The sequence below is a fragment of the Tenrec ecaudatus genome, chromosome 3 (assembly GCF_050624435.1).
Source record: "Tenrec ecaudatus isolate mTenEca1 chromosome 3, mTenEca1.hap1, whole genome shotgun sequence".
Taxonomy (NCBI): domain Eukaryota; kingdom Metazoa; phylum Chordata; class Mammalia; order Afrosoricida; family Tenrecidae; genus Tenrec; species Tenrec ecaudatus.
Window position 1 is genome coordinate 218081881 of NC_134532.1, and position 24644 is coordinate 218106524.

General features: G+C 59.3%; 2 protein-coding genes across 3 annotated transcripts; one reads left to right on the top strand and one right to left on the bottom strand.

Moving 5' to 3' along the window:
• Positions 1-8802, bottom strand: TMEM129 (transmembrane protein 129, E3 ubiquitin ligase). The gene is made up of 4 exons (XM_075544596.1): positions 8452-8802; positions 5628-6102; positions 4854-5013; positions 1-4700 (listed from the first exon to the last, which is right to left on the bottom strand). Exons 1-4 carry the CDS (start codon positions 8654-8656, stop codon positions 4452-4454), a joined length of 1089 nt encoding a protein of 362 aa, XP_075400711.1. The 5' UTR covers positions 8657-8802; the 3' UTR covers positions 1-4451.
• TACC3 (transforming acidic coiled-coil containing protein 3) lies at positions 8224-22723 on the top strand. Of its 2 annotated transcripts, XM_075544594.1 has the most exons (16): positions 8225-9654; positions 12171-12333; positions 12436-12578; positions 16421-17365; positions 17916-17991; positions 18095-18311; positions 18761-18813; positions 19395-19498; positions 20233-20311; positions 20427-20531; positions 20628-20704; positions 20794-20837; positions 21317-21477; positions 22103-22209; positions 22302-22422; positions 22512-22723. In XM_075544594.1, the coding sequence occupies exons 2-16, from the start codon at positions 12172-12174 to the stop codon at positions 22575-22577; spliced, it is 2460 nt and encodes an 819-aa protein (XP_075400709.1). In that variant the 5' UTR covers positions 8225-9654; position 12171; the 3' UTR covers positions 22578-22723. The 2 variants fall into 2 exon arrangements, with proteins under 2 accessions (XP_075400710.1, XP_075400709.1); XM_075544595.1 differs by lacking the exon at positions 21317-21477 and having other exon boundaries at positions 8224-9654; positions 22512-22717.
• The last annotated feature ends 1921 nt before the right edge of the window (positions 22724-24644 follow it).

Here is a 24644-nt window from a genome sequence, read left to right on the forward strand (position 1 = left end):
ATAACTGTACATTAAGAAAACATGCCAGCCCAGTCCAGATCAAATCCATAAGTCCAATATTAGCCCACATGTCCAATACCTGACTGCAAATTCCTCTTCAGACTCACAAAACACATGCAATGATGCCGAGTGCAGGAAGATCACAGGCCAGTGGGTGGGAAGTCTTGTGGATCCAGTGGCAGTGGAAGCATCTCAGCGCTGGCAGGGGTCTCCACGTGGTTCCTCCAGATCTAGCGCTCTGGCTGCCATCAAGCATAGCTCTATGTGTCTTGTCAGCAGGAAGACGAAACAGAGAGTGTGGGTCTGGCCTCTAGGAAGCTTTCTCTCCATACCGCTTCCAAATGAGGTCATCAGGCTGCAACCTAATTGACAGTCTAAACTCCACCCCTTCACTCTAATAGTCTCAAGTTGACAACAGATAATGTAGCTACCACAGGGGGAAATGGGGAGTTAATAACAGTGAGTACTAGAATGAAGAAAAGGTTCTGAAATCAATCAACTGTGACAATTGTACAAGTCTTCTTGGTGTGATTGAACTATTAAATTGCATGATGTATGAATTCTATGCCAATTAAATTGTAAGTTTATGAATTCTATGCCAAGTTGAAAATGAAAGTACATTCAACTTCTCTCATAAATGTGAAATAAAATTACACTGGGATGCTACATTTCAAAACACAACATTTCTTCCTAACAAGCCCCCATGACTTTCTCCTTGAGAAAATCTATCGAGAGCATCCCTTTGATCTCCCTACCCTCCTGAAGTGATGTGGAGAGTGCAATTTCTCGGAATGGCTCTTGTGGCACCAAAATGACTGCGTGCAACTATGCAAACAGGGTATGTGAAATACTAATGGAGGGATGCATTAGTTTCGGTGGCCATTCCTGGGTTGTAAGACAGCCACCTCAGAAGCGGGAGCAGAATTCCCGGGGCCATTGAGGATGAAGAGCCACCAAAGCAGTACATTCGAGATCCCTGCCTGGAATGGAGGAGGCAGGAGAAGCTATGTCAGATCATGACCGAAGGAGGCACAGCACGGAGACCGGAGACCCTGAGACTGTGAGGGAATGCCTTAGTCGGGCTTCCCAGCCCAGGGAATCAAACAGAAGTCAAGGGACCACGTAGCTGAAACCCAGAGAAAGCCTTGGCTGCTGGTTGAGGGAAGGTGCCACTGTGTACTGAAGACTGTCTCCTTAATGTTTTCTCATCCTGTTCATCGGTTCACTTCCCTGAGACACCCCCTTCGTCCTGAGTCTTGTCTGTGGATTGTGTGTGACCTATTGAACCCAGCAGAAAAAGTGGGAGGTTGGGGGATGAGGTCCACTAGTCCCTCCTGGGTCAGGGTAGCAGCAGGGCTCAACCTATCAATTGTATCACAGCCTGGTGACACCTGCTTGGTTTAAGAGACTTGAACAGAGTCCAATCTCTTTGGTCTCTTTGCCTTGTGCCGGAGGCACAAAGATCTCCTGTCTGGTTCATCCATCTCCTGTTGCATCTCCTACTGATCCAGAAGCCATCAGGAGGGTACCTCCAGAGGATTTATTCGGCTGACTTCTAATTCATTTTTTGCTGCTGCACCCTGCATCCTGCTCATCTGCTTCCTCGCATCCACCAGCCTGTGCTCCCTGCTGTCCCGCATCCTTCTCATCTGCGTCCACGAGTCAGGAGGAGCCTGATTTGAGCCAGACTGGTTCTACCACCGTGTGAACTGTTGCATACAAGTGTCACTGGGTTGTTTCCCTAGCCCACCAGCCTAACCCGGGTAGAGTGGGGGCAACAGCTGGTGTCAGCTGAGGCTAGAGGTGCCTGGCCTTGCGCTGGAGGAGCCGGGCTCTTCTCTCTGCAGAAGGCCAAGGAGGTCAGATCTTGCCCCTTGACTTGTTTTCTCCACTGACCTCGCTGCCTTGAACTGCACGGCCCTGCAGAGCCCCTCAGCAACCAGTGTTGAGTGGAGCTCTTCTTGGAAGGCCCCCCACAGAGACGAGGGCAGATGAATGGCTGAGAGTTTAAAGTTCAAACACGGTTGGCTGGGAATAAGCATGTACGTGCACGTGAGCTGGAACCCGGGAGCAGTATGTTTGCCTGAGCCGGGGACATGGAACGCAGCCTCTTCACGCAGACACGGACTTCCCCGTGCGTCTTCTGAAGATCCTGAAACCTAGGACATTGGAAGGCCTTGATGGGCATCACGGATTCGATGGAGGCTCCAGCGAGTCCGCTCCAAGGCGGGGCCACCTCTGGGACAGAACAAGACACTGGCCAGCCCTGCCCCATGCTGAGTGCCTCTGATCCAGTGGTCATCTGCGGCACTGACAGTATCCTGCTCTGACACCCCCCACCCCCCAGCCTCCTGGAGCTGAGTTTGTCCCTGGAGCTTTCCTGCTCTTCCCACTGATGCTGTTCCTCCCCTGACAAACCAGACACACAGAGTGCTGCATGGTCGCCATGGAATGGAGGGGGAGAAGGCTGGGCTGAGACGGGAGAGGAATCAGTCTGTGCTGGAGCAGAGGCGGGTGTGGACCCCTGGGCAGGTAACCACAGTGGCTGTACAGCCTGAGTTAGAGCAGGCTGGTGGGGGGCCAAAATGAAGGGAGCACCCCTTGTGGGGGTGGAGGGAGAACTCGGACGATTGGAATCCCTATCACCCAGGCTGGCTGTGCTACTTCCTCCAAGCTCTGGGGTTGGGGCGCAGGGAAGGGGAAGCTGCCGCAGCAAACACTGGGGGGGCTGGGGGTGAGGGCCTGGGCACCATGGGAACCCGGCAGCGCTGTGGCTTAAGGGCTGGGGGATAGGGCTTGCTGCCTGGTGCTCAGTCCTGTGATGGATGGGTGGTAGTCCACTTAAAGGTTTGCAGGGCAGCCCCCACATTGCTGCTGGTGGAGGGACTGCATAGGGACCCATCACTTTCCATGGCCTGGGCCCACCAGGCTGGCCCACCTCTCCCTGCGGGGTGGGGCTTCGGAGGCCATCTGAGGGAGGGAAGGATTCCTGAACTGCTTGAGTCCAGCTCCAGGTTCTGCTGGGAACAGGCCACCTGCCCAGGGCTTCCCATCCATTGCCCTGGCACGTCTCCCCAACTGTCATAAAGGCGGAGTCCGACAAAACAAACCACTTGATCAGGAACAGCTCCCAACTGCAGATGGCTGTTTTATTGACCTGCAGTTGTGGGGCTACAAAAGACCTATCCTTATGAAATGAAGTCACTTCTGTTGGGTGACAACGTCCCCACACTGCCCAGCCTGGAGCCCCCACGTCTGAGACAGGTGACTCTGGTCCTGCCTGTCACCTCCTCACTGCCCGGCCCTGGGAGCTGGGCCTCTGCTCCCAGACCCTGAGCCAGGCACTCAGCGCTGGTGTGACCCAGCGTGCTGGCAGCAAATGCTGAGGGCCACAACAGGGCAGGCCTGAAGTGAGGAAAGGCCCACCTGCCACCTCTCAGAGGCTGGCCCCTCCCCACCCCATCAGGCCCAGCAGGAAGTGGACAACCAGTGACCCTTTGTACCCTGACCCTTTGCATGGGCCCCTCTGAACTGAGCGGTCCTGTAGGAGCTCTCCCCGAAAGTTATTTTTTGCTCTCTAAAAAAAAAAGTTATTTTTTTCCAGGCGTGGGGTTCAGGGTGCCGGGAGAGCTCTGGTCTTTGGCTTGACAGCCCCCTGGGCCCAGAAGCCGAGCCTCGGCTTTCCCTGGACTCGTCGGGGCAGTAGAAGGCACCTAGGACAGAAAGCGAGCCCCTCCTTCGGACAGGACCACCGGCCTCTGGTGGCCAACGGCAGCCAGGTCCTTCCTGGCTCCAGGGGATGAGAGCCCGCTGAGGGCTTGGGGTGTCCACAGGCAGATCCAGGGGTGTCCTGCAGGGCCAGCTGCTTTCACCTGCATGTCACTGATCCTGTCACCCTTCTCCTCTGGGCACTGCCCAGGGGTTCCTGGGCATCCCCTCAGCTCAGGGCGGGGAAGGCAAAGCCGGGACCAATCAGCACTCTGGGCCAGGTTGATTCTCCAGAGAATTGGAGTGGGTGTAACAAGCAGGCTGAGTGCCCTTTATGGGGTCACACGGGGCACTGAGCAATCCAACAGCTAGCTCAGGGGCAAGGTGGAGGGCAGCCACAGTGCAGATGACCTGCTTCGTCCAGGGAACTAAGGAGCAGGCTGTGTCCCTTCAAAATAAGGCAGGTGGCTGGTGAGGGCCATTCAGAGGCAGATGCCCTCGTTTCCCAAGGAGCTGGGGGCTGCTGTGCAGTGGACAGTCCCCCACCCTGCTCCAGGCAGGGGAGAGAGAGGTCCCCGCTGGCCAGGTTCCCGGAAGAACTTCAACAGACAACTTCCTTTCTAGAACAAACTCCTTCTGCTCCCTGGCTCCCTGGCAACCCCAGCCCCACAGGGTCCGCTTGGGCGCAAAACCTGAGGGCAGTCTGGGGTGGGAATCCCGTTGGCCGTGCTGGCCACGGGGCATCAGCGGATGGTGCACACGTCCAGGATGCAGAAGCGTGCACGGCACGTGGGGCAAGGTACACAGCTGGCCAGCCAGGTCTCGGGGCGCTGCGGGTCCTGGCGGCTGGCGAACCACCTGCCCATGCAGGCCAGGCACCACATGGGGCGGCAGTAGCACTGCTGGCACTGCCCGGCGCCTGGCTCCTGGCACATCTTCACCAGCTTCACCGCAGCACGTGCCTGCATGCATCCGATACAGGCCTCCAGCTCCTAGGGGTGGCAGGGAAAGGGTGTCAGAGTGCTGAACCCACACACAAACACACACCGATTCCCGATCTCTCTCCCACACACCCACCACCACCACCACCACCACCTGATTCCCAATCCCCCCCACCACCACCACCCCGATTCCCGATCCCCCACCTGGCTGCTGGGCAGGGAGTAAGCGGGGTTGACCTCCACCAGTGAGGCGAAGGTCTCCAGGAACAGGTCGCTCAAGCTCTGGTGGATGACGACGTGCGCCGCGCTGCGGATGGGCGCCTGGAGCTTCTCACACAACTCTCCGTACTCAGCCGAGTTGAGCCTGCGGGAGCCAGAGCCTGCCAGGGCCGCCAGGAGCCCCAGGGGGAGGGGGAGCCCGGGGGATGGCCAGTCTGCCCACCTCCCTGAGGACCAGGCTCCTCAGAAAGCTGGCTCAAAAGGCCCGGGTGTGTCCCATGAGGGGATGAGGACCATGGTGCCACCAGCACTCCTAGGGTCCCCAAAGAAGCTAACAAGGTGCTCTGAGGAGCGGGGGGCAGTCTGGAATGCCTGTGTCTGTTGGGGCTGGTGGAGAGAGGAGTGGGGAGCAGGTGGCTCTAGACCTCCCATCAGTGAGTGCATCTAGGGTGCGGCCCTGTACCCCTGACACACACAGGACCCAGGGGTGCCCGAGCCGAGCCCTGCCCAGCCATAGGTCCTCACACAGGTCCCTGGTTTGCAGGTAGGAGGTTTGTTTGTGGCAGGGCAGTTGGACCCCCGGCAGAGATGTGCCTTTCTACCCCAGATAATCCTGAGTGGGAGTTGGCATGTGAACCACATCCCTGGGAGATGCTTTTTGAGCTTTGTTAAAGTGTGGATTCTGATGCAGATTAGGGGGGTGGGGTGGGGTGTGTGTGTGCATTCATTAGTGTGTTCTCAGGCCCACGCCCAGCTTACCGGATGTCAAAAGCCTCCACGTGGGGGTTGGTGCTGGCCACCCGGATGGTGAGGAACTGCACAGGAAGGGTTGAGTCCGGCGAGAGCTCGTGCTGCCTCGACTCCGTGACGGTCAGGTGCACGTCCTGTTGCTGGGCCACATGCACGTGGTACGTGGTCACCTTCATCACCCAGGAGTCTGTCACGATCACACGGGCTCCCGGCGCCCCCGTGGCAAACTTGTCAACCCGCCGGAACTCAGTGTTGATAGAGGAGGCCACGGCCCGCCAGCCTGACTGCGGGAGGGCATGGTGCGCCAGGGTGCGGGCCAACGGGTGGCCAGCCCAGTGGTCCTGAGACCAGGCACGGGTGAGGATGCAGGCGGCGGCGGGCAGAATCACTGCCAGCAGGAGGAAGGGTTTCCAGATGCCCGGGGCCTGGCTGGGCACGTAAAGCTGCTTCTCTGAGGCAGCGAAGCACATGCCCACGTAGTAGCCTGCAGGAGACAGGAGCGTGTCAGGTAGGGACTGGCCAGGCCACCGTCCACCTGTGTCCACTGAGGGTCACCTGGTGCTATCCCTGCATCTCCAGAGAGGGACGGCATCATCTCCGGTGCTCCTAGGACGAGGCTGCAGCTCCCGGCTCAGTGCCTCCTGGGCAGTCAGGTGGGGCCAAGGCTCTTTATTTACTAAGGGGGGTTGATGTACATAGTAACAAGTGCCAAAGAAGTTAGAAAGGTCTAGGAGGGTGCAGACAAGGGCCTGGTGCCACCCCACCCTGAGGTGACCATCCTTGGGCCACAGCTTGGGTGGCAGCTTTGAGCCTGAGCATGACCGCGTAATTCCGTTCCCGAGGAGGCCAACAGAAGGAAGGGTAGGGGTGGGGCACACATCCCGCCTGGAAGCTGCGAGTGCGCTCCAGGATGGGGGTGCACGTCACGGTGACCCCAGCAGGGGACAACCTGACCGTCACCATGCGTGGCGGCCGGCAGGAAAGGGCAGGTTTGATTTGGCACAAAGTGCAGTAAGCGTTCCTTTTTTGGAGGAACATCTGTGAGGACCTATGCACATCTGACACGTGCGAGAAACTTACAGGGAGCAGTCTGGTGGCCGGCCCAGCTGAGTGGGCTCCTAACTGATGGTGGGGGCCTCTCCATGCTAAGGGTGCAGTCAGAGAACGGAAAAGGCACAGAGAGCCCCCCACCCACAGCACCCCCTGCAGGGGAGCGAGGTTGTAAAGGGCTCCCTTCTGAGCTGTACCCTCATCGTGGGTCGTGGATCATCAGTGGCTCAGCCCTGACCAGGGGAGGAAGGCAAAGAGACAGGAGCAACTTAGCTCCCTGTCTGGGAGGTGGAGGGGGTAGGGAGGTTGTCTGTCCTGGCCCGAAGGCCACCCTGGCCTCTCCAAGAGAAGCCAAGTGAGGGCTCCAAGTCAGGGCCTTTGTTTCTTCTGGCCACCCATTGGGCATCAGCCCCTTTCCTCAGCACCGCCCTGCTATCCAGCTTCTGCCCACCACCAGGGAGACTGGCACATCCCTCTTCCTAAGCCAGGCTGCTGCGTCCTCCTGCCAGGGGAAATGGCTTGCTGTGTCCACTGTAACCACCTGCTCCCAGACCTACTTCTGACCCCAGCTCCCTAGGACCCCACTGGCCCCTGGGCAACGTCTGTGCACCTGGCCCTGGCACCATGGCACTCCCGGCCCAGGACTTTCCTCCCTCGTGCAAAACCACCAACACTGCCTCTTCCTCGAAGCCTTTCCGATGGGAATCAGTTCATGAACCCGTGGCCTTGCCCTGGGAACTGCCCCTCGAGAGCTCACCTGGTGGCAGTGACACTTCACTACCTGGCCCCAGCTAGAGGACTCCTCCCCGCCCCTCAGGTTCTGCACCTGGCTTCTCTCCTTGCAAGCCAGTGGCCAAGACAGCAAGCGCCAGTGTTAGACACAGAGCCAGCTGCCTGGCGCCACCTCCAGTGAGGCCACTGTAGCTGCTGGCCAGGCACCCCCTTCCCCACCCTTTTAGGAGTAGGCCCTCACGGGACAGGCACAGAAGGCTCCATTCAGAATCCTCAGAAGCTAGGGGAGCCTCCACAGTGCCCTGAACCTGCTTCCCATCTCTTCTTTCAGGAACTGCTGCATGGTTAACCAGCACCTGCCTTCTGGAGTTTCCAACTCCCTCAAGGCAAGCGATGAAGCAGGTGGTGACAGGGATCTAAGGTCCCCACCCCCACCCGGGAGCAGGCTGGTGAGCTGCTGGCCCAACACTGTCAGCCTTGAGGCAACTGTCCCCAGTGGCAGAGGGCAGAGCTGGGGGTACCTGATACCATCGAAGCCCCCACACTAGCCCTGCACTGCTTATCTCCTGATTTTTACCCAAGGGCGAGGGGAGGCAGCCCCCATGCTTAAGCCACAGCTGGGTGGTGAAGGAGATCTTAGCTGTGTATACCCAAACTTACCCCACCCAACGAGCTCAGGGACATAAGTCAAAGGGGACCTCTCCAGGGAGTCCTGGAGGTCCACAGAAGCTGGACAGCTGACGACTGGCACTGTCCTCGGGTGGTGTCCACTGGCGGACACATCACTTCCGGGAAAGTAGAACTGGCCCTGAACCTCACAGGCGAGAGCAAGCTGAATGGGAATCATGGGAACCCCTGAACTCCCCAACAGCCTTGGCCTGCACATCCTGCGAGGCCTGGGGTCACAGCTGCAACCCGAGCCAGACACTCTACCAAGCGGACGGTGGTGAGCGCGCCCCACCAGTCGCTGGGCAGGGCCACGGGGGGACTGGAGGTCTGCGGGCCAAGCCGGGGAGGTGGCAGTCCCCAGGAGTGGCCTGGCTGGCCTCACCGAGCGGCAGCAGCGAGTGGCACAGCATCGTGGCGGTCGTGCGGCGCAGGTGGTAGGGCACGAAGGCGGCGTCCTCGCTGCCCAGCCAGCCCGACAGCAGGTTTTGAACGGTGAGCCCGGCCGAGTGGAACTCGTTGGGCGTGAACACGAAGCACACGGCGAAGACCAGATAGGCCAGGGTGAACGTGACCTCGGGACTGTCCATCGTGCCGTCGCTGGGGCGCCGCCCGAGCGAGGCCGGATGGACCCACTGCCGCGGAAAGAGCCTTGAGCGAGAGTTCAGACCGTGGCCTGCGTTCTTCGGTTGGGACCACTGCCGGAAGGCCAGCCGCGGGGTGTGATGGGAAATGGAGTCCTCGTTGCCCGCAGAGCATTCTGGGCAATGAGTTCAGCCGCTCCTTGGAGCACGCGAGAGAAAGGAGCCCCCCACCGTCTAGCCGGCGCGAGGAGTTCTGGGACGTGGAGTCCAGCAACCTGCGTTGCACTATGGGAAATAAGCCTGCCGCTACAGCCCCAGAAGAGGGCGCGGTCCGTGCCCGAAAGCCCGTTGTGGAGCCAGTCCTGCAGCTAGTATCAATTCACTTTTAGGGAAACTGAGGCCCGAGCGTGTAGCTCCCAGCCCCCCACTCCTGCTATGCCGCGCAACCCAGCCGCATCCCGGCTGAGCCGGCGACCCTCTGCGCTATGGCGGCTTAGTCACTGCCTGTCAGGGCTCGGTGGTAGAAAGAAGCCGTGCGTGCACTGAGCGAGGGGCCAAGCTCTGTGGCTGTGATGCTCCCCCGCCACCATCTCCGGAAAGACGGCGAGCCGGCAGCGTTTCTTTTGCACCGGCTGAGCGGGACTCAGGTACCCAGACGCCCGAGCTCCCACCCATCACTCCCAGCGTGCCTTACGCGCGGGGAAGCGGGACGCTGTGCGTGTCGGGGCGGGGCCAGCGCGCCGCGGCCTCCCATTTGCTCCGCGTCCCTCGCGCCGCCCGCCCCCCCTGCGGGCTGATTGGTCGCGCGGAGGCAACCGTCGGTATTTGAATCCGCGGGGCGCGGCGGGCGGCTGAGCTCCTGCACTCTTCGCGGCGGCGGCGATTTTGCGATCCGGTTTCGTTTGCGGCGGTCTCGGGGCTGGTGCCTCTCTCGCCCTTCCTGTCTTCCTTCTTGGAGAGCGGCGAGGCACAGGCCCGGAGCCCGGCGGCGGGCGGACGGGCAGGTAGGCCGGCGGCCGCGTCCCGGTCCCCACCCCGGAGGCTGTGCGGGGAGCTCGGCCCCGGCAGCAGAGGGCATTCCGGGGAGTGCAGGGACTGAGCTCACAGGGAACAACACCACGGGCTCCCGGCCCCAGACCCTGTGGTCTCAGCTGAGGGCGGCCTCGGGCATGGCCCCGCCGGGTTCTGCTTGGCCACACCTTCCACGGAAGCTCTCCTTGCCCGGAACCTCACCTGGTTACCGGGGGCCCCTCGGAGGGCAATGGCCCCAACGCCGCAGGTGCGCGCTTTCCCAGCAGCCTGCAGGCCTGGGGTGGTCCCCAGCTGGAAGCCATTGCGACGACCCGCGGTGGATGCGTGTGGGGGAGGGGAGCCCTGCCTCATTACCGCTCACTCATGCTCGCCCCACAAACCTCGGACCTTTGCCTCTAGACACGTGCTACTTGCTTCCCGGGTCTAATCTGGCCGGAAAGCTTCGGAAACCGGGCTGCAGTTACTCCCACCCTGCGCCTTTGTTGCTGGGCACATCCCGGCTTTCTTATCGCTCAAGGACTCGGACGTGAGCTTACCCTCTCTGACTCTTCCTGGGTCTGCCTCTGCTGGCCCTCCAAGCAGGGCATCGCCTGTGGCATTCGATTCTAGAATAATACTCCCGCCCCTGCACCGCTTCTGTGCTCCGCTTCTGACCGAGTTCTGGCGGTGCTGTGGCTTAGGCTGCTGACCCTCAGATCAGTGGTTCACACCCATCAGCCACTTTGCTAGAGAAAGAGATTAGGCTGTCTGCTCCCTGGAAGAGTTATAGCTTCGGAAACTCTACACAGGATTGTTTGTGTGTGTAGGCTTGCCTCCTCCCCTGAGCCCACTCCAGCAATGTTGGTGAATTCATGTCACTCCCTCAAGCCTCCCTGGCTGACCTGCCTGGAGCCAGGTCCATCTGCCTGCTGAGCCCTATGCCTCCTGCGTTGCAACCCCGTCTACCCTTGCACCCACTCACCTGGCTTCAGTCCCCCACCCTCCCTTCAGTTGACTCCTCTGCCAACTGAACTGGCCCCTACCCAGACAGCGGAGACAGACTTCCTAATCCCCAGTCCCATCCTACTCTGCCCTGCCCACCCTCCACTCTGGGCCAGCCTCTGTGCTGCTTCCTCCCTTGCCGGCATGGCATGTGACCCGTCCCCTGATGAAAGCCAGCTGCCTCAGAAAAGTTCAGTTGACCCTGATGCAGAGCAGAGCTGTTGCTTCGCGAGCAAGCGAGGGAGGTCACCAGGTCTTTCTTCAGGGTGCCTCTCGGTGGGCTCAAGTCTCTAACCTTTGGCTTCTCAGTTTCACGAAGACTCCTCCCTCCCCGGGACCCACCCCTTCCTAGTTCTCTCCCCCCCCCCCACCTCGGGCACCATTTCTCCTGGTGCTGGAGCAGCCTCAGGATACAAGCCAGAGCTTCCCCTCTCTGCCCTCCCTCTTGGAAGGAGAGGCTCGTGGCCAGGCGAAGGGCAGACCTGGGCACCTACAGCCCACAGTCCCCATCCCATCTGCCCTGTGGATTTGCATCTTCCTGTTTCTAGAGACCCCAGATAGTTGCAGGGGCCTCAGGCTTCCTACCTCCCCTCACCACCACCCCCAAACACGCATGCATGTCACCACAGTGGTCTTCTAAACCCAGGCAGATGGCGTTGCCTCATGGAAGCCCAGGACCACGGCCCCACATGCCTGGGTTGCTGCCTGTGAACTGGGCTCCTTGTAGGCTGCCTCTCACTTCCTCTGCTGCAGCTACACTGGGGCTGCTGGCTTACACTACAGCCCACACCCGTCTCTTCTGCACCCAGGACCAAAATGCCACCCAGGCCAGCCCCCTGACCCGTTCTGGGCCTATTTGTGACCAGACCCCTTTCTCCCAAACAGGCATGGGAATGCGGTGGGCTGACAGCAAGATAAGGTGTTATGTCCCCTGGGGGCCACACAATGGCCGGGCGCCTTTCTAGAATTCACTGGGTCTGACCCAATGTACGACCTGGGTCTGTGGCCCCAGACATTGACTGTCGGTCTGGACATTCGCCTCCCTTGCCTGTGCCCAGTCCTGGGGCCAGTGTAGGCTGGGGCTCTGGCTCTGCTTGGCTGGTTCCTCTGTGGGGACTTTGTGGTCTGGCCCTCAACCCCCTGAGTGGTCAGCACCCAGGAGAGGGCATGGGCGTCCTTCACCCCCAGCTGTCTCACAAGCCAGAACCTCTCCAGCCCTGAGGATTCTTTTGAGCTTTGTTTTTCTCTCATCTCCGAGCAGGAGGTGTGCCACTGGCTGGGCTTTCAAGCTTGGTGGAAGGGTTGCTGTCCTCTGAGGCAGGACAGGCTCCCTTCTCTGCCTGCCCCTTTTGACGGAGGCACGTACCAGTGACCGGTCTGTTCCAGAAAGGGGGTGTCAAGCCCCACAGAGCCAGCCTTGTCATTGTTGACACCTGAGGCTCCACCCACCCCAGCCCTGAGGGTTGGGTCACCTCCGTGCTGACATACATGTGGTCTGCTTCTCCAGGATGAGTCTGCAGATCTTACAGGACGAGAACGTCACGGGGGACAAGACCGCAGAGAACTATGATTTCCTGTTTTCGCCACCGGAAGTTTCTGGGAGATCGTCTGTCTTGCGTCTGTCACAGAAAGAAAATGTGCCCCCTAAAAACATCACCAAGGCTGTGAAGGTGAACTGGCCACTCCCCAGCAGCGGGCGGGCGGGTGGGTGAGGGCGAGGAGGGCTGCTTTATTGAACAGGCCCTCTTGGACTCTACCCCCGACCCCTCCAGGTCACTTTCCAGACACCCCTTCGGGACCCTCAGACGCACAGGCTTCTCAGTCCCAGCATGCCCAGCAAGCTGGAGAGCATGTTCTCTCTGAATGACACGATCGGCCTGGAGAATGCCCACCCCATCCCGGCGCAGGGAGACAAGTAAGTGGTGGCTGCCACAGCCCTCCAGCTCTTCCTCCACCCCCGGCAGGCCGCTGCTCTGAGTGCCAGCAGCAACGGGAGGGAAGGGGAGGGGAGGCCTTACCGCCTGCCGCTCTGGCTTTTTGTAGTTGTTAGGAGCACACAGTGCTACGTGACAGGTCCCGTTCTGCCTTCCAGTGCGCTGATTCTGTCCTTGGAATGTTCTCCAGCCCTGTTCTGGGTGGTTCTGCCCCACGCACGGTCTCACAGCCTCTGTCTAACCTCTTCTCTCCCGGCTGCCTGTCCGTCGAGGCGGCGGCTGCTGAGGGAGCTCCAGCTCCGGCTGACGTTCTTTACACAGGCTCAGCTGATGGTATTTGGTGATCGGAGACTTCGGGGGGCATTCGTGGTTTTAAGTTCTATGGTTTGGAGTTGTTTCCTTTTCATTGTGGGTTAGGTAAAGGCTTGCAGAGTAGACCAGTCTTCAGTCGTCAGACATTTAGTTTCACGACCTGGATGGCCTTCCCCACAGTGTACTGTCACTTGACCCACTTCCTCTCTGGGTTTCTCGGTCTGGTCCTCTCTTGCCCATTTCATATGTATCGTTGGGTCAGTGCTGCCCTTTGGACCCCAAATGGCTGTGCTTGTTAAGAGGGCCTGCTCCCTAGTGTGCTTGATCCCCTCCACCTCTTACCTTGATCGATGCCGTCAGGTGGGCTACAGCTCAGCCCAGTGGGCCCCGAGCACCTCGCAACGTCCTCTTGTGCAAGCAATGGTGGGAGCCAGCGGGCCAGGCCGTCTGGTTGAGGGCCTTCTATCTTGCTGTCCCTCCACTCTAAACAAGCGTGACTGCTTCTCCAGGGGTGGTTCCTCCCAACAAAGCACACGGGACAGTCTCTCCATGCTTGCTTTTCCAGAGCATTCTGCTTGTGTTTCCTCCAGGACAGATCAGTTTGCTCTTCTGGCCGACTGTGGGCTTTCCCTAGCTCTTGGGCTGCAGATTTGCCCAGTGCAGTACGGGGCGGGGTCTCTTGCCTACTGCTCCCATGAGCACCGGAGGTGAGTCCAAGTCAAATGAAATTCCACCTCTCGTCTGTGGGTTCAGTGGCGAGGGTGTCCTCTGTGCCGACAGAGCCCTCGTGGCCCCGTGGTTACGCGCCGGGCTGCTGCCCTCAAGGTCGGCTGCTCCATGGGAAACACAGGAGGCTTTCTGCTCCTGGAAAGAGTCACCGTCTCAGAAATCATGGGGGCACTTACCGTATATACTCGTGTATAAGTCGAGTTTTTCAGCACAAAAAATGTGCTGGAAAACTGGAGTTCAGCTTATACACAGGTCATTGGTACCCCAGCAAGGTGTAACATCTCTCGGGTGATTGCCGTTCCTCCGCTGTTCGTTCAAAGCCCCGCTGACACGGCAGGGCTTTGAATGTTTGCTTGCTCACATCTAACCAATCAGAGCCATCCTATGACGTGGACGGCTCCAACTCGCAGAAGCATCTGTAGTGATTCACTTACGCCGGCAGCTGAACTGGTAAGGATGTGTCTGTGGCTGTGCTCCGTCTCTCCCCTCTGGTCTTTGTGTTAATTCACATCCTGCATTTCCCACCCTAGGCTTACACTCGAGGCAGTCAGTTTTTCTGGTTTCCCAGGTAATAATTCGGTACCTCAGCTTGTATTCCGGTCGGCTTATATTCGAGTGTACATGGTAGTTCTCATTTGTCCTGCTGGGTCGTTATGAGTCTGCATTGACTTGATGGCTGAGGGGCTTAGTATTGTTGCGGTTGCTGGCATGAAACAAGACTTATTTATTAATCGTTGGCAGTTTTATTTTTGCCACAGATTTTCCCAGTCGTTCAGATTTGGTTAATTCTTGTGTCTTTGGAAAATTACCATTAGCTTGATGGACTTTATAACCAAGCTCACTGTCATCGAGTCTTTGGCTACTCATCGCAACCCTATAGTTTCTCGGCGTTTGTCTTTTATTAAATACTTTTACTGGGGCTCTCACAGCTCCCTTCACAGTCCGTACATTCGTGCATGGTGTCAAGCACATTTGTGCGTGTTGCCATCGTCATCTTCAAAGTGTTTTCTTTGTACTTGAGCCCTTGATATCAGCTTCTCTCCGCCTCCCTCCCTCATGAACCCTCGCTAAGTTAGAGATGGTTATTTTCATATCTTATGCCATCCTCTGTTACTCTTCACCCACTTTTCTGTTGGTCGTCCCTGGAAGGGGGTTGTATGTTGACCCTTGTGATTGATCCCCCTTTCCCCCCAGCCTCCCTAACCCTCTCCTGGGTTTTTGTAGTCCACACTGAAGGCCGCCGCTGTCGTGGGTCTTAATCCGTAAGTGCCCCCTGTCCTCTTGTCTCACGGCAAGCAAGGTTGTGCTGTGCGTGTGCCTGTGTGTCTGTTAGGACCCACACAGTAGATGGCTTTGCACTCAGTCTTCCCCAGATGCCCTGCTCTCTCAGCCAGGGCCCATCTGATGCCAGTGGTGACCCACACACCATGACCTCTTCTGAAGCCGACCTGTTTCTGGCAGCTCTCTGCTGGATACAGTGCTTCACTGCTGTTTTCCTTTTGACTCCTCGGCAACATTTTACTTGTGTGATATCAATGGTATCTATCATTCAAGAATTTCCACACTCTTTGGGGTCACTAATTTCTTCCAGTTGGTTGGCCAGGTAGCAGATGCCTTCTAAATTCCTTGGCATAGACGTGAGTACTTCTGGCACTGCGTGTCTGGATCAGTGGGCTGGCAGTCCCACGAGTCTTCCTTTTCACCATGTCTTCAGTGCCCCCAGCTTTTCTTGCGGCTCTTGATCCCCTGCTGCCTCTTGACATGGTTTGTGGTTGACCAGTGCTTCTGTGCCCCTTCCGTCCTCTTTGGATGCTTTCTGTGTCACTTACTAAGTCGCACGTAGGACTGAGTAGCGCTTCTCCCCAGGCTCTGGGAGTTGGAGAGAGCCCACCCCTGGGGAGTTTCCCAGATGCTAGCTCCATGGGACTAGAAAGCCTCATCTTTCCCCCGAGGAGCTGCTGATGGTGTAGAACAGCTGACTTCATGGTTAGCAGCCAAACAAGTAAGCACTCTGCCACCAGGGCTCCTTGTTAGCCCCTGGCGCTCTTCAGCATCACCAGTGGAGGGTGGATTTTTCCCCCGTGCTTGGAACTGGAGGGTGGCTGAGCTTCTCCCTGGTTCTCCAGCTCCAGGTCTTTGCACATCTTGTAGAGTTCGTTCGCCCTCATGAGCTGTCTGGAAATGGCCTGTCCCACACTCCTGACTCCACCTTTCCCATTCGCTTTTGCTCCTCCTCGTTCAAGAGCAAGTTTGAGAGTCCCTTCCAGCGTCCACGCTGTTTTTCCTTCTTTCTTGCCTTTTTAACGGCTTTTGCTCTTGTCGTGAATGATGGTCTCTGTCGCGCGTGTTTAATGCATCCAGTCCGTTCTCGAGATGGTCTCCAAGCTCAGATTCTGTTTTGGTTCTTTGTGGACTTGCTTGTTGAGCACTTGAGGGTGAGGTCATTCCTCTGGTCACGGTCCTTGCAGCTCCTGGGTCTCATTTGTGGTCCACTCCACTGCCCGTGTCTCTGGGGCAGACCTATCTGCTAGCCCCGAGCTGTTGGCAAGAGGACCGGGGCAGGGGGGTGGTGGGTGGTGTCTGAGGGCAAGACCCTGAAGGCTGGCCTGTCTTTCCCTCTCCAGACAGCCTGGTATCCTGATGGCCGACCCGCTGGGATCAGCGGTGTCAGGGCATGCAGTGTGGGGGGAGGACTGACTAGACCCTAAATCTGCTAAGGTTTTGAAACGAACGTCGCTCATGATCAAAACCCAGAGTCTTAACAATGTCTGTTTCTGAAAAGCCAACAGTTCTCTTGGGAAGCTGAGGCCATGCCTGCAGATGGAACTTTCCAGAAGCCAGCCCAGCCCCCGGGTGCTCGGACCCCTGCGGGAAGCAGCAGTACCGACGAGGGCCTGGACCCCATGTGTGTCGCTGGTCTAGACACTCTCGCTTCTCCCCAGGCTCTGGGAGTTGGAGAGAGCCCAGCCCTGGTGGGTCCAGGACAGGTGTCTGACAGTCCCGAGGAGGTCCTGCAGGAAAGGGGGCCTTCTTCCTCCCCAGAGAGAAACGTCCTCCTGCATTCTGACACCAATGTGGGGGGCATTGCCGGACAGGTGGCCTTGGCCAAGTCGGAGGGGGATTGCGGAGTCAAGGAGGAGGCCCCCTCAGATGGATCCTCGGTCATTGGACTCTTAGCTGCCCCAATGGAGGCCACCTCGCCTTCCACTGCAAGCCCAGAAGACCCACCTGGAGAAGTCCCCCCCACAGAGCTGCCCAGCCCCAATGACACGTGTGTCCCCTCGGAGGAAGAGCAAAAGCCACAGGCTGGCACCGTTGGTGACTCAGTGGCTCCTGTGGCCCCAGATGAAGCCCAGGTCCTGGCCCCCTCCCACACGGACCCTGCCAGCCCTTCTGGAGTGCAGGAGGAGGAGGGGCCCAGGCAGGTGGCCGCTGCAGCCACAAGCGAGCCTGTCAAGCTTGAGTTTGACTTCTCTGCTGGCAAGAGGGCCCCTCCCCCCCGGAAGCTAGGGAAGAGGCCGGGCCTCAAGCCCCCTTCCAAGAGCAGGGAGGCCCGGCGGGCTCCCCCTGAGAAGGGCCAAAGCCAGGGGCCTGCTGCAGCCTATGAATGCCCCATCCCTGCCCCCCGGGGCACCTACAGCCTGGACTGGGACAAGCTTGATGACCCAAACTTCAACCCTTTTGGTAGCGGCTCCCAATGTGCTGCAGCAGCTGGGCCTCCAAGCCAGTAAGTGCGGGCGGTGCCGGTGAACCTGGGGCCAGAGGCCAGTTTCTATAACCCCCGTGGTTTCATAGTGTCCCACTGATGAGGCGGGTGTCCCGTGGGGTGCAGAGCAGTCTGTACCCTGATGAAGAGGAGCTCGGGCCCTGCACACATCCGCTGGCAGGCCCCGGCCACCCCTCCGTCTGCTCTGAGATGTCAGCTCTCGCTCTGCCTCTCAGAAGGCTATTGATGAAGAGAGCCCAGTGCTTCCCGCCTGGCCTGACCGTGGCCATGGCTTCTTCCCAGGGCAGGTGGTTCCAGCTGATCAGAGAGCCTCTAGCACCCATGTCATGTCCACCCACCTTCCTCCAGGCCCTGTGTGGCAGGCACCGCCTCCTCCAGCCTTGTGCACCCAATGCCTTGTGCCCACGAGGAGCCTGCTGCCCGCTGTATCTCTGATCCTATCTCTTCACAAAGGAGCGCATGTGGGGACACCTGGGCTGTGGGCCCCATAACCCCTCTTCCTGGGGCCCTGACCCTTTCCCATGGGCCCCTCCTGATGCTGTTTCCTCAGGCAGGTGGGTCCAGCCGCTCCTGATGGCTCTCCTGATGTCCAGCTCCCCCAAGTGGCTCCCAAAATGGCCAGCGAGGTATGGGGTCTATAGGGGAGGGGTGAGCCTAGAGGTAACCCAGCAGGGAGGAAGGAGACCACCACCCTCGCCCTCTTACTTCCACCTGTGTTCTTCCTACCAGGAGGGATCTGTCCCTGTGAGCAGCCCTGGCAGCAAGCCTGTGGTCACGCCCACTGAGCAGGCAGCCAGGGAACCAGAGGCCACACCCACTGAACATGAGGCCACTCCTGTTGAGTCCAAGACCACACCTGTTGAGCCAGTGACCTTACTGGCTGAGCAGCAAAAGGCCGCACCTGCCCTGGACCTCAGCAAGGAGAACTTCAGTGACCCTGCTGAAGGTACTCGCCCATCTCACGGGATTTCGCAGGCACCGTGCGGTTTCTTGGGGACATTGCTGGTGGAGCACAGCCGACACCTGTGGCAGGCGGGCTACGCTGACAATGTGATGGTGGTGGCACTCTCCTACGTGGCCAGGGCGTGGTTAAGGGCTGGGAGCAGTGCTCAGCACCAACTGAGTGGTTCTGAGCCTGTGGGAGACATGATGTGGCTGTGGCTTCGGCTTCGTCGGGACTTCCAGCTGCACTGGCTTGTGCCCAGAAATAGACCAGGACACAGGGCCTGCTGGAGGAAGTCTCCCTCTCAGGAAGCTGGGCAGGGTGCACCTTCAGTGTGTGCCCCACCTCTGTCCCCCCTCTTCCACTGTGTGGTGGTCTCTGTGGCCTCCCAGTCTACTGCGCTGTCCACGGGTGGGGTGAGGTGGCGGCGGCCTCAGGGGCCTCTCCTTCAGTCCTAGGCACGGGCGCCGACGTGGACTACCTGGAGCAGTTTGGAACGTCCTTGGTGAGTACTAACGGGCTCGGCTTTCCCTGGCGTTGGGCCTGTTGGTCTGCAGCCAGATCCAGAGGAGGCCCAGGGGTTGTTCCTGCTGTGTGTCCTCGCCTCTGACCAGTGTCCATCTCAGCATCTCCGACTGGGGCCGCTCTTCCCCTCCCCTCCCTCGGTGTGCTCTCGCCGAGTGTGCAGCAGTGTGTCCCCAGGCCTTTCTGCAGGAGCAGCTTGACCATTTGGTTGGCCGCCGAGTGAGAGCTGTTGGGTTCTCCGCCCCACTGCCGTTCTGCTTCCGGGTGACCCCTCGTAGGGTTACAGGAACAGCCGCCTTGGCTTCCCCTGTGGAGCAGCCGGTGGGTTTGAACCACAGACCTTGGCAGAGAGCCGCCTGACAACTAACCACCAGGCCGCCAGGGATTCGGCTCGGGCCCCTCTGGGACCCTTTTTCTGGCAGTTTCTTTCCTGCTGCTGCAGCCAGTGTGCGCAGGCCCCTGACCGGGGGCTCACTGAGACAGAGTTGCATAAGCGAGACTGACTGGGGTGGGGGCTGCGTCCTCTGAAGACCTGACCCTGTGGCCCCCGCCCTCCCTCAGTTTAAGGAGTCTGCCTTAAGGAAGCAGTCTTTGTATCTGAAGTTCGACCCACTCCTGAAGGACAGCCCCAACAGACTGCTTCCCCTGGCCGCAGAGACCACCAGGTGAGCCTGTCCCTGCTCTGTCTCGAGCAGTGAGCCTGTTAGCACTGGGCTTTGTGCCTCAAGGACGTTCAGACCCTGGAGGTGCGAGGTCAGGACACCCACCCATGCGAGAGCCTGCCGGGGAAAAGGAGTTTGCTGTTTGCCAAGTCTCCTGACGAGGAGTGGAGTACAGGCACCGCGGTCCCAACTTCATGTTGGAAGGTGACCCTCCGGGGCCCTGGGGGAGGGGCAGCAGGTTCATGCGGTATGCCTTTGCAGGTGGATTGCAGGTCTCACATTCATGCAACAAAAGTAAAAGTTGGTCCTAGCAAAGAACACGGCCCAGACCCAGATTCGCTGGGCCTGTGGAGTTACTGGGGTGCGTCCAGAGCCCCTCCAGTTCCAGGTTGTCTACGGCCAGACACCAAGTGGCAGCCTCTGTACCAGAGAGAAGTGGGGCTGGTCGAGGGGCGGCAAGGGGGCCCCCTGTGCTTAATAGGTCAGGTGTGCGGGCTGTGATGTCCCCGCCATAGGCTTGGTAGGCTGGGAGTTTGTGCACAGAAAACGTCCGGGTACAGATGGCCACCCGGTTTGTTGACCGTTTCTTGAAAGTGCACCTTGGGGTGGACAGTGGTCCGTCGGTTCCCCATCCAAACATATCCAGGTAGCTTGACCGTCTGGACTCCTACGTACCTGCTGTCCCATCTGGTCAGATAGGTCTGATGGCGTTGCTATGGCCCTCTCCCCTGTCTCAGCATCCAGGCCACAGTAACCCCAGCCTCAGGAAGTGTGCCGGAAGCCAAGCTGGTGAACATTGACTTCCTGGATGTCCCAGTGAGTGTCCTGCTCTGGTCATGCCAGCCGTCCTGTGTCTGTGGGGCCCTGGGCATCTGGGAGGCCAGCCAGATGTACGAGGGCTCTGGGGGCTAAGCTATGTGCTGTCCTCCAGGTGCCCAGCCCTCCCCCAGGGGTGCTGGGGCCCGGGGGCCCGCCCTTGCCTGTGGGACACATCGTGGACATGCTGCAGTACAGCCAGAAGGACCTGGACGCCGCGGTGAGGCTGCTGGTGGCAATGGGTGGAGGGGGCTGTCCCTCTGCCTGGGTGGAGGGGCTGCTCCCCACTGAAGCCAGTCTCTGGGTTTGTGGACAGGTACATGCCCTTCAGGTGGAGAACTTGGAGCTGAAGAACAGGTGTGAGCAACTCCAGGCCAAGAACCAGGAGATGGGGTAAGTAAGCCCGGGGGAGAGGGGGGGCCGGAGTACAGGCTCTCCTGACCACCAGGTGCTGGAGCTCTTGGTTGCCCTTCTCCCCACAGGAAGATCATGGATGAGTTTGAAGAGCTTGCCCGCCAGGTGACAGGTGAGTCCCCAGTTTGGCCAAAGCCCAGTGGTTTTGGACCCTGGGGCAGGGCTCATCTGCTCTGGGGTTCCCGGGGTGGCTGTCCCCCTTCTCCCTGCCCTCAGGAGGTGCTGTGTCCCTCTTGCAGCAGTGAGGGGAGCCTGGGAAGAATGGGGCAGTATCCACCCACCAAGGCACATCAGGCCCAGATCAGCCACATGTCCAGGCTTAAGCAGGTGGAGGTGCTCCTGAGCCCTTTGCCTCCACTCCCAGGAGCACCGAGCTGAACCTAAGCATAAGCCTTTCAGGCAGTTGTCTCCTGCAGAGCCTCCCTCGGTGCCCGCCCTGCCTGCTCACCTAGGCTCCAGGGTGGAGACAGCTGGGTCCCTGACCCCCCCCCCCCTGGCCATCTCAGTGCCAGGCACCCCAGCCCACTTCACAGCCCTGACTCTGGGCTCCCGGTGACCCAGCGCATGCTCCATGCTTCTCGCTTCCTCTAGAGGAGGCCAAGAAAGAGAAAGAGCTTGCTGAGGCCAGGATGGAGCGGGTCCTGAAGGAGAGGGACCAGCTGACCACAGACCTGGACTCCATGGAGAAGTCCTTCTCTGACCTCTTCAAGCGGCTGGAGAAGCAGAAGGAGGTCATTGAAGGCTACCACAAGGTGCAGCCTTGTTCAGGGACGGCCAGTCTCCCTGGTGTTCTCTGGTGAAGGTCATCCCCGTGGGCCCGAGGGGAGGGCAGCCGGTGCTCAGCCAGGCAGCTGGAGAAGGGTAGAGGTGTCCCTGGGAGGAGGCCCAGGCACCAGGAGAGACTTGCCAACAGCATCCGAGCTTCTGGGGGCGCCCACAGGAGGGAGGGACCCTGTGGGGTGCTGTACACAGCATAAGGGTGGAGGTGGTGCGTACTCCACTCCCTGCGCAGGCTGGCGTGCGACCCAGAGGGGATAAGTGAGTGTGGCCGGGACCTTTGCACCGCCAAGTGGGGCGCAGGGCATGAGAGGATCCTGGGGGGGAGCTTCCTGGGTGTCATTGGAGCAGTCCCATAGGTCAAAGGTCAGGGGCCACTCTGAGCTCCAGGTCAGACACGTGCCTCTGGTGTCCCAGGGAGTGGCTGATAGGCTCCCTTGCTGGGCACAGTCTGTCCTGTCCTCCGTGGGCTGCTGGACTCGGATGGCCTCAGTATGGGGAGCGTGGTTCTCTGGGGAGCCGGGAGGCCTGCACAGCCAATGTGGGAGGTTTCAAGAATCCCCGCAAGGAGGTCACACACCACTGCTCTTACTTTCGCAGAACGAGGAGTCGCTGAAGCAGTGCGTCCAGGAGTCCTTCCTGAGGGTGGACAAGGAGAGCCAGCGGTACCAGGCACTCAAGGCCCACGCCGAGGAGAAACTCAGCCGGTGAGGGGTGGGACCGGCTGGGGGGCAGAACCGGTGGCCCAGACGGCTCAGGGCTCAGCCTCCTCCCTCTGCGTCCATCTGTTGGTCCCCAGGGCGAACGAGGAGATCGCCCAGGTGCGCAGCAAGGCCCAGGCAGAGGCGCTAGCCTTCCAGGCGAGCCTGCGGAAGGAGCAGATGCGGGTCCACTCGCTGGAGAAGACCATCGAGCAGAAGGTGCGCCCATGGGGCCCCGCACGCCCAGCGGCCAGCCCAGCCTGGGCAGGCCCAACCCCCACGCTGAGCCAGTCTCCTTCCTCCCGCAGACTAGAGAGAATGACGAGCTCACCAGGATCTGCGACGACCTCATCTCCAAGATGGAGAAGATCTGACCTCCTCTCCCTGTCCATCTGTCCGTCTGTTTCTGTGTCTCTGAGCAGTTCTTCATTTACTTCTTTCTTACTTTCAACGTGTTTCTAAACTAGATTGTTTCAGAGAAAGACAAAATAAAAGTTGCCTTAGAATGCGCGCTTTAGAGCTGTCTGCGCCTATGTCTGCTCTAGTGGTCGTCAGGCCTGACAGCCGGCTGCTGCCACCCTCGCCCAGCCCCTCCGGGCTTCCTGCCCCCTGTGGGTCCAGCCACCCTTCAGCCTCCAGGTCAGTGCCTCCTTCAGGCAGGCGCCATGGGACTGGGCCCTGCATGCGAGCCGCACAGCAGGAGGAGCGAGAAAGGGGAGGACAGGCACCGAGTAGACCACCTCCCACCCGGGTCGCCTCACAAGCCGATGGCCTGGTGCTTTAATTAACAGAGGAGCCCTGCGTGAAAGGAAGGCGAATGCAGCCAGCCTTTGGTCAGGCACCCTCGCTGGATGCCGGCTAGGGGAGGGTCCGCCATTGGCAAAGGGCTTGAAGCGTGGGCAAACTCTCCCCCAGAACATGCTGCGGGGCCCTTCCAGTGGGGGACAGCAAACAGCCATCCAACTTGCTCTGAGACTGAGTACCTGTTCCTGCCTTCCCGCCTCCTGAGGATTAGCAAGAGCCACCGAATGGGGCACGCACGGGGAATCCTAGCCTGCTTTACCAGTCCCTGCCGAACGAACCCTAACCCACTCTGCAAGGAGCTAGAAGGCCTGAGGAACCATGGAAAGGCCCAGAAAGTGTCTCCTGTCTGATGAAGAAGCCACAGCCGCGGAGTGGAGACTGCTGACAACAAGCCCAGTCTCCACCTGTGAGTGGCTGAGTCAAGGGAAATCCAACCGATTCCCAGTCTTACAAAGGGAGGGTCTTGGCTGGGCAGGAATGAGCTCCTGAGAGTTGGAAATTGACCCTGATAGAATGGTGACACTGAAAGAATGATTTCACCTGACCTTCCTAGCCCCAAACGGATGGGGTGGTATTATGCAAATGAGGTGCTTGTGGCCCACCAAGGGGATTGAGCAGCTTACTACAAATGCAAATAAGGTATCTTGGAACTCTTGCAGGGGGTCTTAGGTCAGGTGCTCTGCAGCCAGTTCTGATCCACAGCAAGCCTGTGTGTCACTGAAGGAAATGCTGCCTGGGCCCACACTATCCTCTGACGCCACCTGTTTGAGCCCATGGTTGCTGCCACCATGTCAGTCCATCTGGAGAACCCCTCACCCCCCTTTCACTGACCAGCGTGACCAAGCACGGTGTCCTTTTCCAGGGTCTAGTGAGGCAGCATCTCCCTAGCCAACATAGGAGCCTTCTGGTTATGCTGCTGTTGAGACACGGCTTCTGGGGCAACCCTGGCACCGATCCCCAGCACCGCAGTGCAAAGGCAGCAAGCCCATAGGGGTGGGGCCACACAAGGAAGATGGATGGGACCCTAATGGGGGATTGGTCCGTTTTGCCACCTCCTGGACTTACTGGGACATGCATAGAAGGAACCGGGGTGTCACTTGGGAGGCCAGAAATGTAACAGAAATGGCTGCAGCTGGAAGACAAGCACAAGAGGCTGCAGGCAGCCACGGGTCCGCAGAGCTAAGAGTGCTAACAGTTGTCCAAATGGGCCCTCCGCAGGGCCTGGTGGCAGCTAGGTCCCAGCAGGGCCAAGCAGCAGAGGGCAAGGACAAGTGGTTCTGGTTGAGGCAGTGCCCCCTGGCTTGTCCCTAGACAGCCATCTGTCAGTCCTGACAACGGCACGGTCCCTGAGCTCTGAGACACTGCGGAATGAATCAATCCAGGGGCACAGGGGAGAGTCCAGAGGGAGGAGTGGATCTTAGAGGTAACTGTGATGGCCACAGCGGTTTGGAGAAGCTGGGCATTTGGGGGACCCCCTTGTACTGGTCTTTGTAAGAGATGACAGGCCTCCAGGAGCATAAACCAATTGTATGCTTTTTCTATGTGATGCAGTGACTGGGACCATGGGTATTAAAAGTGGGGCTGCCAGCCTGCCCTGTAATTCAGGCCTGCTAGACCCCACAGTCACGTCAGCCAAT